The sequence below is a fragment of the Nymphaea colorata genome, chromosome 10, assembly GCF_008831285.2.
Source record: "Nymphaea colorata isolate Beijing-Zhang1983 chromosome 10, ASM883128v2, whole genome shotgun sequence".
NCBI classification, from domain to species: Eukaryota; Viridiplantae; Streptophyta; class Magnoliopsida; order Nymphaeales; family Nymphaeaceae; genus Nymphaea; species Nymphaea colorata.
Window position 1 is genome coordinate 4793550 of NC_045147.1, and position 15290 is coordinate 4808839.

The 15290-nt window shown below is 37.7% G+C and overlaps 1 protein-coding gene across 1 annotated transcript; it reads right to left on the minus strand.

The window, feature by feature from the left end:
- Positions 1 to 9846: 9846 nt before the first annotated feature.
- LOC116261671 (peroxidase N-like) lies at positions 9847 to 12927 on the minus strand. Its single transcript, XM_031640451.2, has 4 exons — positions 12654 to 12927; positions 11608 to 11790; positions 11348 to 11513; positions 9847 to 10359 (listed from the first exon to the last, which is right to left on the minus strand). Exons 1-4 carry the CDS (start codon positions 12924 to 12926, stop codon positions 9935 to 9937), a joined length of 1047 nt encoding a protein of 348 aa, XP_031496311.1. The 5' UTR covers position 12927; the 3' UTR covers positions 9847 to 9934.
- Positions 12928 to 15290: the final 2363 nt, after the last annotated feature.

A 15290-nucleotide genomic window follows, 5' to 3' on the forward strand; every position in this document is an offset into this window, starting at 1 on the left:
TCTCTCTCTTTATTTATATATATATATATATATATATATATATATATATATATATATATATATATATATATATATATAGAAAGAGAGAGAGAGAGATAGAGAGAGATGATCAATTCAAAAAGACTGTTGATCTGTCAGAGCTTGCCATGAAAGTTAATTCAAAGAAAGTTCACTCGAACAGTTTTCCAATTCTATGCATAAGTTATAGGACTGAATACAATGATCTGCTGAGACTTGAACGAAGTCATGCCCTTTTTACAAGAATCCAGAGTATAAGGCACAGTACAAAAGCACGCATTACACAATTTTTGTTGGTTTATCACCAAATTTTCACTAAGATTCCATACGGACTGCATTCAAAAGAAAAAATAAAGAACATAGTATTTTACAGTTTTGACAATTCGTAGAAGGGTTGACTGTTTCAATTGGAGACATAAAAACACATATCCATGTTTTTTTCCATCATAGAAGGGTTGACTGTTCCAAATGCTTCCTTCATTTTTTGTTCAACCACCTTCATAGTTGTTTCTTTTAGTCCACCTGATGTCCGCATTCCTGGAATCTTAGCTTGCTCTAACATCATGTCAAATAAAAACTGCACTTGCTCTTCATCCCACTGTAGTTTGTCATGGTGGCTACTCATCTAAGTTTAACAAATAGAAGTATAAGAGATCAAGCAATTTAGTTACATGAAATAAGTTTAAACAATTGACTTGTGCGAATAAATAAATATATAACAATAATATAAAAAACAAAAGTTAAACATAACTCTTCATGTATTCTTAAAAAACATATGTTCTATAAGAAAGAGATAGACATCGTATTTAGGTTGTCTTCGTTTTGCATGAGAGAGAGACAGAGAAAGATATTATGCTTCTACAAATAAAGATATTTGAGCTTAAACATGGACAATCCTTGCAACTGGTTTAAGATCCTATGCTGCACACTACCATCGCTGTATAAGAATGTAGTCCTTTTGTTTAACATGTAAAATATCTGCTAATTGGGATATATCTCATTCTCTGGCTAACGTAATCTCTGCATAGCATTGTAAAAAAAACAAAAACTGTCTCGTGAAGATCTCTAATTTTAACTGCCAACAGTAAAAGAAAATTATAATAAAATAAAACATAGAAGAATAATGTGGCATAGATGTGCTGCCCAAGAACCAATTATTTAACCATTAAGCTTATGAAAGACTTCCCAAACAAAACATGATAAACACGTACACATGAAAGAAGAAAAAATCAGAGCAAAAGGGCACGGCTCCTAGGAATCATCTGGTTTTGCACCAGAGGAGGAATCCCAAGCTGCTTCTCCTCTCAAGTAACTAGACTGCTTAATGCATATGCCCTTCATCTTACACTGACATGAGTGACAAGAAAAAGTTTTACCCAAGTCCACATAACTCAAAAATGGAACCGAACTGAAGATTGATCAATAGAACTTTAAGGAATCTCTCAGAGACAAACATCTCAATACACACAATCTCTCTCTTTCTCATGATTGAGCAGTGGAAAGAACAGCCGAGTGACCAATTCTTTTTGGTGAAACATGTCACAGAATCTAGAGCTGGCAAAAGAGGGCATTGTTGCTTTTTTAAGAGTTATGCGGGAGGCCATTGTTGCTTTTTTTTATCAGTAAGGGCAAAGCCCATACTAGAAATTGTTTATTATGTTAGTGGAAAACTCATAGTTTCAAATTGTTTATTATTCTTTTTTTGTTTTAGCTTTTTGAGTTTCTGAGAGTTTCTTATTGAAGCAAAAATTTTGAAACCTTTTCCAGAAGCCTCCTGAGAACAATATTCATTACTATGATACGTTCTTGAAAGAAACTATTACTGCAACATGGCTGACACAGAGAAATCCAACAAGAACAATCCTCAGCACCTGCACAGGCCAAAAAATCGGCCGTCGATACTATGCCTAGACCTCTGTCAACTTGGAGTGGCCTGCCTATACAAGTTCAAAAAGATGAAGCTGCCAATAAGCCTCTATAAGCTAAAACCATGACATTCCTTTCAATCAAGCCAGCAGATACTGGTTGGACAGAGCATGCATATAAACATCTACATCAACACATGGTTCAGAAAAGGCCTCCTTTTTTGAAGAAAGAAATATTAGATTGGGTAGAGTTGCATAGAGGACTTGACTGCACACTTGTCTCCCATTTCTCGCTATTAAGTGTAACAAGATTTAAGAGTTAATATCTAACATTATGATATAACAAACAGATGAATCATGTTCCATAGAGAGAGAAAGAGCATGTGGCTTTTGAGAAATCTGACTAAATCAGGCCCCCTCATATGTCCTTGAGCTCCTCTTCGAAGTTTGACAGTTTGTTGCGGATGTGTCTAACATCATGAGAACCAACAAATGAATCATATTCCATAGAGAGGGAGAGCCCGTGGCTTTTGAAAAGCCTGACTAAATCAGGCCCTCTCATCTGTCCTTGAGCTCCTGTTCAAATTTTGACAGTTGGTCACGGATGGATGGCAAGAACAACCTAACATCCTTCAATATTCTTAACATGTCTAGCACCATCTGATCCTGTATCAGATAGATCATGAAATGCTGCAGAGCTAATACCCTAGAAAACATTCGTGCCCTTTTCAGCCCCCATGCTGACGGGAAACAGACCTAAGCAGCCTACAAAAATTGCCGTTCAAATTGATCGCCTTACCCAACCTACGACAAACTGTGAGGCAAGGGAGAATACAATCAATTTTTTCTGCGACAAACTCATTATAGACCAGCTCTTAAAAGAAACGGAGTTGCGAGGCAGTTTTTGCTAAATTCCTACAACCAGCGGCAGGAACCAACAGCCATTTTGATCGACTCAATTTTTCCAGATTAGAGAGTCCAAAGATGATCTACCATTAGCATAAATGGTTTAAGTTTTTAAAAACAAAAGAAGAAAAGCCTAGCCACAGGGCCAATAAGATAAAACCTCTGCATTACAGTGTAGGGCATCAAAGTAATTACAATTCAGAAAAGGATTTAGGATACATAAAAACCAACTCGCATACACTCCCAAAATATACATATATTGAAACGAAGAAAAACATTCAACGGTCATAAAACTTAATCGAGGGAGAAATCGCTGTTTTTGCACATTCAAAGTTTACTGATTTAGTAAATGGAGAAGGAGCCGTAAGATAGGGACATACCTGTGGAACGGGCATGGCGAGGGGCAGCTTCCTCAGGGGGAGCAAAGGAGGTGCGGCGACGGTTCCTAGGGTGGAGCAGAGGACTCTGAGACGTCGACTAGAGGAGGACGATTGCTAAGGCAGAGCAGATGAGTCTGCGACATTGAGAAGAGGAGGTGTGACGACGATGCTCAGGGGCCGCTGGAAATGCTCTCCTCTTTCTGAAGATAGAAAATTCGTCTGATTAGGGCACCCAAATCCGGCAGAGAGGGGAAGGGCGATGGGCAGGTAGGGGAAGTGAAGATTAACAAAAACAAAAAAGAAGGAAACACTCACCTATTTCTGTTCGACGAAAGGCAGCATGGGGGCCGAAAAGGGCTAGGGCAGCTTGACGGTGAAGGGCTGGGGCAGCTTGACGGTGAAGACGGGCAGAGACGGAGGAGAAAGGCAGCACGGGGGCGAGAAGGAGGAGAAGGAGAGAAAGACAACGGGGACAGGCGCAGAAATGAGGAAAAAGGCAGTTCAGGGCTGAGATGGAGGAGAAGAGAAAGGCAACGGGTCGAGGGCTGGAGGTCGGGGCTCGTGGTCGTCGGGCGGAGGAGGAAGTGTTCTGTCTCGTCCGTTCCGAGGGTAAGCTTGGAACGGAAGGGGACAGGAAATCTATTTATACTTGTGTCCAGCTGTTCATTGTGTTCAGCCTGTCCGGTGGACGGCGTTTGACGAAAAATTTAATAGACAGAACACGCCTGTCCTGTTCTGGGTGTCCTGTAGCCATCAAACGACCTCTAAGGTGACTAACAACCTTTTCAATTATGCCTCATATGTTTTCTTCCATTCATCACCCCTTACTATATGATTTACCTACCAGGTCTATGACAATATCTTTATTCATCACCTACTCCCCACTCTAGCATGATCACTAATTCTATCTATTCATTTGTACATGTTCAAGATTCTTCAAATAATAATAGTTTGTTTGTACTTTTCCTTCTTTTCATGCATTGATCTCCACATCTTGTTAGTTTGGATAATACCCTATTATTGAAGCCACTATCTATCAACCATAGTCCTAAAAGCCCTTTTGAACAAGCTCCTTTTTTCATAAGTTGAACAAATAGCCAAGTACCAAGATGACCACTGATGATGGGCCCAAGGGATTCATTTCTGAGCTAAAGTTATGAACCTAGCTTTACCTTGTAGTCCTCTCTCCTTTTGTCATGTGCAATTATCAATGAATCATATCCCACTTTTCTTTCCTTATATTTACATAATTTTGTCTATTCCGTCCATGACATTCTTTGTAATTTTCATTGTCCCAGTCCCGATTCGATGCATCAACTTTTGATCTTCTACCTAGTACATTGGGGCACCTTGTTTTGGTTCAAGCCCTATCTCCTGCCAGTTGTGGGAAATTGTTTCCTCATCTTTTAATTCAATCATAAGGTAAGTTCACACTAGGCCACTTTTTTCTTTGAATGATGCACTTTAGGCTATCAACCAAAGCACGTTGCTATTTTGAAACCAAAATTCCAAACATGTTATGAACTCTTTCAAAACACAAAGACTTGTAACAACTTTTCCAAAATAGCTCTAAATGCTCATCAAAGCAGCACTTACCATGACATGTTTGGGGGGAGCTGCACCAACCAAGTCCAGCAAACAAAGAAGATTTACTGGAAACTCAGCAATAGGATTAATAATCAATAAACGTGACAATGACTCGATAGTGGGGTCAGCTACTAATAGACATGATAGAAACTCGACAACAATGTCAACCACTGATAGCAACCTACAATCATCAGTCAACAATAGGCAACCATGACAAAGACTCAACAACAATGTCAATAACTAAGGAGGTCTACCTAGCTGATAGCCAATGACCATGGTTGTGACTCGACGGTAGGGTCCAAAACAACACTCTCAGAGCAGATGCTTTTGAGCAATGGACATGATCAAGAGTGATGCTTGTGAAGATGAAGTTTGGGTAAACCCAATCCTCATGACTATGGAACTTTTCAAGCAAGTTCAAATCCGACCTCTGATGAGGTATCCAAACTTTGCCATGGCAATTGAGGCATTGAAGGCTCACACCTTATCCTGCCATTTATCATTATGGGACAATAGTGCCAAAGACCCTACCTTAGTGATTCTTTAGATGAAGATGGATTTTTCCCAGCTCTATCACTTGTTTTCTTATTTCAAGCAACCCATTAAGGTAGGGGGTTAAACCTGATAATATAGGCAAGATAAACCCATTCAGGGAAGCAATTATACTTTAAACACAAATTATACTTTCCTAAAAGTTCCTCAAACCATAACTTTGAGAAAATTTGGCCTGCTCATCTTTTTCTTTGAGCCCAGCTTCAACTTTCTCAGTACCAAATGCGTGCATCTGTAGTCACCACAAATTTCCAGAAAAGCAATGAATTATTTTCAACTATCTTTCAATATTTGTAGCCCCAAAATGTCAAATTCCTTCCCTTCACCTAAATTTCAGTATATGAACTTTATTCTAGACTTGAGAACCAAATCTCAAATTAGATTATGTCTATTTCAGATTTTTCAAACTGATCTCAAGTTCAATTTTTTTTAGATCCGTATCAACCTTGACTCTATCTTCATGATTCATTTTGGATCCAATTATATCTTTGGATCCATTTCAGATCCCAATCCTGGCTTCAAACCAGACCTAGATCAGACTTATATCTTTTAGAACCATCTCCATGTTCATATCCATTTCAGATCTACAACATGCCTTTAGATCCATTTCTGACATAACTCCGATCTTTAGGTTCGATTCCTGCCCCATTTATCTAGATCAAAGTCACGTCTGACCTTAGCCACTCTTTTGATCCAACCCCATTCTAAACCTAAGTTTCTTGGACCTGTATTTGGCCATGGTTCTATTGTTAGATCTAGATCTTTGCTTTTGATCCATATTCGGTGCCTTTAGAATCTATAATTGAGCTCTACATCCAAAATTCTAGTCCAAGATCCAAACAAATTTCCAAGTCTTTAGCAGAGGTTTAGAAATAACCTAGAAATATACATTACATATGTAATTCATATGTGGCCCCAAAATGAAAGTCTCTAGGTTCAATGAACCTAGACCACGGTTCTAGATCAGAATTAAAGATATAGGACAATATTTCAGCCCAAAGAAGGTTTTAGAGAATGGCTCTTGTATTTGTTAGAAGATCTGGGTTAGAAATTCAGATCATGGATTTGAAATTTGAGGTCTAAAAAGTATAGTATGGAGCTTTGGAGATGTAAAATGACAAACTTAGGTATATTCATTTTATAACCTAATTTGGGAGCAAATGAGATGCAAAAAGTGAAGTGATGATTTTTCCTAGTTGAAGGATCAGGTATTAGGGATAAAAATGGAAAGTTTGGACAAATATATAATGTATGTGAACTGAACTTAGGGACATACAATTTAGTTCAATATGATTCGATTAACATCAAAAATTTAATTTAGATCCCAACGTTTGAACTCAAATTAGAGCGAAAAGGAAGTGAAATCAAAGTCTAGTTAGAATCTATTTAGAACTGCTTCTAACTAAAATGAACTAGATCTATAATGAATGAACTGATGAGCTTCTCATGGAATGTGGAGTTAATCATGCTAGATCCATTTATGAGTTTGAACTGATTTCACTCCAGTTCAATAGAGTTCATTTTCAATTTAAACTAGAGAATAGTGTTGAAAGTCAGCTGGAATTGAATTAAACTGAATCTAAGCTATCTGAACTGAATTTGACCTTAACAGAAGGTAGGTCTAACACTAATGCTCTTGTTTGTAGTTCATCATGATCTAATAGGGACTGGATGTAGCTTAGTTCTATCTTATGTACGAAGGAGAGTGACAATGTATGCACTAAGCTAGAGTTGGTGTTCGAATATTTTTGTTGGCTCATATGTTCTTCACCTGTTTATTAGTTAAGTGTTTCATTTTACTTCAAGTGCATTTAGATCGCTTTATTTGTAGAGAGAGAGAGAGAAAAAAAAACAAGAATGAGAAAAGACAAAGAGAGGATTTTGTTGTTTAGTATATTTTAGGTTGCTTGTATTTGTAGAGATATAAAGAGTGAGTGAGAGAGAGCACTTTTTTGTTAGCTTATATTTTTTTTACATATTTTATTATTTTTTTGTTATATATATTTATTTTAAGTCTCTCATGTGTAGAGAGAGAAAAAGAAAGAGAGGGAATATTTTTATTTGTTTGTATTTTTATTTTTGAAATATTTTCCTTTGTCATATGTGACTTTTTTATTGAGAGAAAAAGAGAGTATTTTTGTTAGTTAATATATTTTTCATTTGTTTTATCATGTGTTATATATATATACATACATACATATATATATATATATATATATATATATATATATATATATATATATATATATATATATATATATATATATACAAACATGTGTCAAACTTGTTCGTCTAATTAGTTAAACAAACACGTACAAGACAATATGAAGAATTTGTTCTTATAAACAAACGCTGGAAAAATTACAGCTTGTCCATATGGACAATGGCTCTTTGTTCTTAGGACACTTGTTCTAAGGACAAGTGTCTTGAGAACACTTGTCCTTGCAACCACAGAGTATTTTCTGCCACAGAGTGTTTTCTGAGTTACTTTTAGTTTTAGGAAATAATTGTCCTTAGATCAGAGTGACACTCACCTGCTTTGGTAGGTTTGAGCTAAAATTCTCTTAAACTAAGACATGTCACCTCACTCCAAACAATGATCACAGTTTTCAGTACTCAATCTTGACTCAAAAAAGGGTCATTCTACATTCTATTTGAAAATTTCAGATTTTTTATTTAAAAATGATTTATTGATAATTTAGACTGTTCAATAAACTGTTGCTTTTTTTCACCAGCTGCAACAGCGAGCGTAGTGGTCTGAAGACGCTGCTCCAAGCCATTCAAACGAGTGCAGATGCCACATTTTTGTTATTAATAATACAATGCCCAGTTGGGATGAACGTTTGGTGACAAAGATAGGTGAACTAAGAAGACAACCACATGGTGAGATGATCTGTAGACGATACCAATTTCTCTCTCTCTCTCTCTCTCTCTCTCTCTCTCTCTCTCACATACATTCCATCTCAATTCAGTCTAGTGAAAAAAAAGTACTTGCTGAAAACAAGAAATTGTAGAGACCATTGTATATCTCTCTTATGCATGGTATGAAGTTGAACAAGTTGTAGCGGGTTTCCCTTTTATCCAAGACAGTTGTTTGGTTTTTCTCCTTCATCACAGCCTTGCATACTGATTCATTCTCTCCATCTACCCCTTTTAGTTGGTAAAGGAAAAGTTGGTCAGCAAGGAGAACACCGTTTTATGATTGGCTTTTTCATTTTGATTAGCACCCACCAAGTCCATTCCAAGAAAATTCAATTGCTGGTTATTTGCTTGCTTGAACAAGCTTGCTTGCTTGAACAAGCTTGCTTTTTTGGCATATGCCAAATATTAAATTTATTTTGTCATGATAACAAAGGAGTCATTAAGTTGGAAGCATAACAAATTTCATCGTACTTGTATTTCTGAACAAGTATGATGTTGTGTGCATTTGTAGAAAGAGAAAAAACAAGATAGAGAAATGATAAAGTATTTTTTTGGCTCATATATTTTTTTCATGTTTTATGTGCATTTTTTTCATTGTACTAGGATATTAGGTCATTTTTATTTTTAGAGGGGGAGAGAGGGATAGAGAGAGAGAGAACATATTTTCATTGAGAGATTTTTTTTTGCTTATTTTATTAGGTATTTTCTTTCATCATATGCTGCTTTTAGGTCTTTCATATGCATATTGAGAGTGAAAGAAAAAGCTAGAGAATATTTTGATTGGGTAATATTTTTAATGTTTTATCAATTATGTTATTTCATTATATGTAAATTTTTGGCCATTCATATGTATATTGAAAGAAAAAAAAGTATTTTTATTAGTTTCATATATTTTCATATTTTTTTATCATGAATTTCATTTCATTATATATAAACAGTAGGTAGCTTGTATGTGCAAAGAGAGAGATATAGGTAAAGCGTGTCTAACTCAAGCTCAACTCATTAAATTAAACAAGTTCATTTTTTGACTTGAACTCAAGTCATTTGTTAAAGAGTTGTGTTTGAGTTGAGTTTTACGGGAAGTTCGAGTTGGCTTGACTTATTGAACAGCCCTAGACAAGGTTATTGCCCTAAATCAATAGCCAAAAGCTGGTGATGAGGGAAAAAAAATGGTGTGCATAATTTAACCATTGGTGGATGAAGAAAGAGATAACACAATATTTTGTGTGTGTGTGCGCGTGTATATATATATATATGAAGCTCTATATATATATATATATAATATAAATAACAAAATTGCATGACACCCAACAATAATAAGTAAGCATCATCCCTAATGTTCACTTCTTTAGGTAAGATCCGAACCGTTCGATTGTTCATAGAATTCAGTCGTGCACATTTGCCAATTGAAGTGACAACATTAAGGTTTCTTTGAGTTACTAAAAATATCTTCTCTTTTGTACCGTAACGGGCCGGGCTGCCGTAGATATTCGATTCTCATTATACCATACTCACATCTTGATAAAATTATCAAGATGGTTCAGGGCCTCAGGCTTAGGTTTTCTTTCCGAACTTGCTGGAAATAAGCATGCATTTGTAAGCTTATACCTGTTCGATTTATTGGCACCATTTATTTATACACATCCTATTTTGTTGTTCTCATTACAACCATTATCCCTTCATGATAAACACAATGCATGCCAACTAAGATGAGTTGACGACCCTGCAATTCTTCCTGATTTGTCCATTGGATCCAGTAAGAGGACTTATGCTTCCCATCTTGACCATGGAATTGGCAAAAGCCGTCATGAAAGAGGCGGAGTTCTTGCTGTAAGTCTCTACCAGGGTTTTGGTGGTGGTTGCGGCAGCAGCACTAGAGAACAAGATCTGGTCGGATTCGAGGAGTCCCTTGCCAGACAAGAGGTTGCTGAAGTAGTTGTTGTCGAAGAGGTCCTCGGAGTTCCGGTCGAGAGGCGCCGTCGAGTTGCCGTCGCCGTTTTGAGGGCACACGGTTTGCAGATCTGAGACCATGGTAGGGTCCATGGTGGTGTCAGGTGCACCGGTGCCTGAGTAATTGAAGAGCCTTCTGCTGAAAAATGCGCACCTGGATAAACCGATGGTGTGCCCTCCTGCGCACAGTAGTTGAAGCACACTTTTTGTCATTAATAAGAGTTCCTGGTTCTTTTTTGCCAGCGTAGGACTTCAGTGCATTTGCTCTTGCCCTCGGTAGTACTGCCTTTAGTGCCTGTTTTGTTGTAAAAAAAAATGTACTTTTCTCCTTTTTCGTTTTTCTAGCTGGCCCTCCTTAATATTGTAGAGAAATATTAAAATTATTGTCTACATGTCTATCAGGTAGATCATCAACAACAAATAAGCTGGACTGAGGCTATTCGTCAGCGAAGAATAACAATTACCTGTTTGTGGACTATTGCCCAATGGCTGACCAGGACCAAAAGGGGTCACTTAACTTCGCTCTAACGAGCAATAAGAAACCCTCATTGCAATAGAGAGAGAGAGAGAGAGAGGACAGTGGAGATGACCTCTCATCACTTACGGCGTTGTTTGATTACTATGCTAAAATCAATAGTTCATAAAACTAAGGGCCTCAAATTAGGCTGAAGATTCATACTTGAAATCCTCTTTTTTCTTTTTATTTGGGGCAAAAGTCTGGTGTAATGTAGGAGAAACGCACTCAAGCACGTTGTTTCTAGTTTTTCAGAAAAAAACTGGGTTCCCATTTTGTAGCTTCGTATCCAAGCATAATATATATATATATATATATATATATATATATATATAGAAAATGTAAGATGTACTCAACCGGGTGGGGGGGTTGTGGGGGGGAGCATTTTGTTGGCAATACAGAGAAAGGGCGAAGGCTTTATTGATATGTTAGCTTTTACTATCGCAAAGACCGCGTTACTGACGCATTCGTTTCCCTTACGTCAATTCCCCAGTTTACAGTAACTCGGAAAAAGAATGGCACTTAAGGCAAAGTAAAATATTTGCGTGAGAGAGTGAGAGAGAGAGAGAAAGAGAAAAGGAGGACCTCACTTAAGACAAAGTAAAATATATGCGTGTGTGAGAGAGAGAGAGGGGGAGAGAGAAAAGGAGGACCTGATAAAGTAACGACGTCAGTGACGTCCAGCCCTACTGCCGCAAATTTGGAGATTATTGTTGCTAAGGGGTCAAATGGCGAGGGGAGGCCGGCGTTGGCTCCACTCTGATTAGCCACAAGCCCATCCCTCCTACCAAGCTGCACCCTCCAAGTCGGACCCCCACTCTGCCAGCCACAAATTCATTTTTAATTAAGTAATATATATATATATATATAAGAGAGAAAGAGAGAGAGAGAAAGAGAGAGAGAGTATTGTTACGAAAAGCACGGAGTCTCTTGCTGCTATGGCAAGAATATCAGCGCAGGAAACCACGCCAGTGCAGGCATTCTCCACTGCAGCCTTGATTGAGTCCACAACCTCAAACCCTCGTACCGAATTCAAGTTTGGCAACGCAAACTTCTCTCCGTTGCTTCCATCCAGCAGAATTGATCCATCGCACCCCTGCACCATTTTACTACTACTCATCATTGCACACGTTCGTCTCAAACATATCAGATTTTATGTGTATATACACTCACATATACAAACTGAAGGCAAAGGAGTTCTTGCTCTCATAGTCATGTTTGTGAGGGGAACACTAAGGTTGGCAGCTGCCAGCCAGGGCCAACTAAGATGAGCATCTAAGAGAATATTATTTGTGATCGATGCTTGGATATTCTGAGCGCGTCACCATCACAATCCCCTTGCGTTCTCAAGCCTAATTAGTTCGGGGGTTGCTGTTGTTTGATGTTGAGATCAATACTAAAAAACATGGGATATGAAAGGGGTGAGCCTTGGCAGTCATATTGATTATGGGCAGTCATAATTCGAATCCCATGTGTTCCTTCCGGTTAGCCAAAGATGTCATGATTGACTTGAGGCCAAGGAGGCATACAAACTTGAGAAGTTTCTTTCCAAACTCGTTTAACAAAAGAACGAAGAGAACTTCTGCTTTCTCTGTTGTTCTTGTTCATTTGACCTATGACCAAAACAAACCTGCTGTCAAGCGAGGAGGACATTGAGGCCTCTTAGGTACAATTTTTGGCTCAAATTGATTCAACATGCACTTAATAAGAGCTAAACACACACACACATATATATGTGTGTCGAGAGAGGGGGAGAGAGAGAGAGGAATTGGAAACAACTAGCTACTTTTGTAGCTGGTTGGTTACACAAGAGGTGTATTGGCCATGACATTTGCTTTACCTTTATTTTTGAAGACAGAAGACAGCACAAAATTAAAACAACAACCATCCAACCACAAGCAGCATATATATATATATATATATATAGGAGGGAAATCATAAAACATCAAGCTAACGTACGTCTACAAAACAGTCATGGAAGTGAAGCCGAAGCAAGGACGCTGCCATTCTCTGCTCATTCATAATAGCTTTCATAACTTGGCTCCTGACTATCTGCAGTACGTTAGGGCATGTTGCATCATAAAAATTGGGGGTTAACTGAGCCGACACTGTTAGAGCGAGAGACATCAAGGTCAAGAACTTGAGACAAGAAGAGCCAATGTTCTTCATTCTTGAGATATGGACATTACAGGGAGAAGAACTATCCGATGTTGGGTATATGTGTGAATGCATGGGATGGCTTATATAGGCAAGATTGGGGAGATTTCTTTACATCCATGCCGGCTGGTTGCTCTGGCATAAGCAAGCACTCAACCTCAACCCATTTTATCAAGATCTCCACGTGTCTTGATATCTATATACATAGTATCGTGTCAACCAATTCCTGAAACGAGACATGCCGACGGGAGTCTTATATTTGTCCTCATTTAAACTCATTTCCCTAATATGATATTGGTATTTAATTAATTTCTTGAACTTTGCCTAAAAAATAAACGCTTGGTCACTGTACTGAAGGTTTTAATAAGTCAAAAACCCCATCATCAGTAGGATACGGAGCAGTTAGCCGTCTTGCCTCCTTTCAGCTCTGGTGAATATATGCATGCAATGACAGAAGTGCATGAAATGTCAGCAATTTTACCTAACTAAGCCACCAATCATTCTATGCTGTGGATGACTCAACCACCACAATGTGAGAAGGTGGTCCTCAGCTGGCCACACACTAACAAGCGTGGGCGGCGAGTGAATGTGCCGCACACTAACAAGCGTGGATAGAGAGTGAGGTCATGTGTCACCAATTCAAATGTTACACACGCACACGCACCCAAATATACACATATTATTTGCTAGTTATGTATATTATGTATATGCACTCTCCTAGAGATCCAATTTTTGCAAAATCTAGGGGAAAGTAATTTGTTTCTCCATGAAAGTTTTGATTGGACTTGATTAGTGTTGAGCTTAATTGCTTAGAGATAGGGTCTTTGACTTCTTGATTCTGAAGCGCTCGAAAGATGCTTTCGAGTGTACCAACCTTGTGTCATGATATCTTATCTATCTCGCTCGCTCTCTCAAAATAGGCCACCTAATTTCATACTAAAAAGTATTTGAAGAAAAATCAATATTTTATGCTAATTTAACACAAAGAATATTTTAGTTCGAGTTGTTTCATGGAAAGTATTGATTTTTTACTAGAAAAATTTAGTGTTCTAAGAGCTGCGGGGTTTATGATAATTAAAATGGTATATTCAGAACCCAAAAAGGGCTGACTTAATATACGTTTCCTATCAAATCACTCTTAAGACATTACATGTGTAAGATTAGATTACATAAAAATACATTGATTGTCTGTGTTAAGAGTGTTCGGTTCTTGCATGTGACCTAAGTAAGTAAGTTAGTCAGGGATATGGTTCCTAAAAGCTGAAACAGTATCTTAGAAAGAGACGTCTAGCTTCTAGAAAAGATATGGTTCCTGATCTCCTGAATTTTTTTCGAAGGAAAATAAAGAGTTACTATAAACTACACAATGGGGAATCCATAGTTTTAAGTAATGGAAGAACGGTTTAGTGATGCTCACTGATTTGCTTACTTCTAAACGCTTGAACAACAATGGCTGAGCGTCCATAGTGCGCAAATGCACGCACATCATCAATTTATCTGGCTGGTTTGTTCTTTTCCCTTCTTCACATGCTCTGGAAGGGCACTAAATGGCCTTATCTAAATGGATGCCTTGTTGGCTTCTCACAGCATGTAGAAAAAGGCACTCTAATCTGCTGAAGTATTGGTTCAATTCTAGTCATTCGGATCATGTATTTTTTTTTAAGATGTAATACGATCCATCTCTGGAGTTACGCTTTCTTCATGTGCATCAATTCTGTCAACATCAAGGAATGGTATGTTTTAACAAATTTGTTAAGCAATGATTCTTCTTAGAAATATGTCCTCATAAAGTGTATAAATATCTCTCATCCGTTTAATAACAAAATAGAAGCAGAGTTCTACTCACAGAGTCTCTTGTTATCTCTATTTCATGTGCAGCTCTGTTTCTTAACCATAAGTTTAGTTTTGTTTCTTTATTTTCCTTTCTTTTACATGGCATCAGAGTAGTGACACCTGGGCCATGCTGTTCAACTATGCTTCTACGTTTTTTGACACTATCTAAGTACTATGGCTTCAACCACTTAGGAGCCATCAAAAAACGCCTCAAGTTTAAGGGGAGATTGAAACAGAGATATGAACAAGAATGAACAAGAAATTTTAATGAGGTTCAGTGCTGAAATCCCCTATGTCCTCAAAGTCTCTCTACTCTATTTTCAACATGTAATGAGAGATAGAGGTTCCACTATTTAAAGAACACAAAATACAATCTTGACTCCTAAAATCATGGAGTTGATATACAACTTGTTTCCTTAAAAATATCGTTTCCTATTTTATCTCTTTCCATAGATAAAAAGCTTTGGGCGTCGACCTCTTCTTCATCTACTCCTGATTTTTTGGCAACTGATTGCACTGTATCATCTTCTGATTTCCTGGCAACAAATTTATCAGATTTGTCCAATTTATGTGTGTGATCATCCTTTGCCGCATGAATTGGTTCTC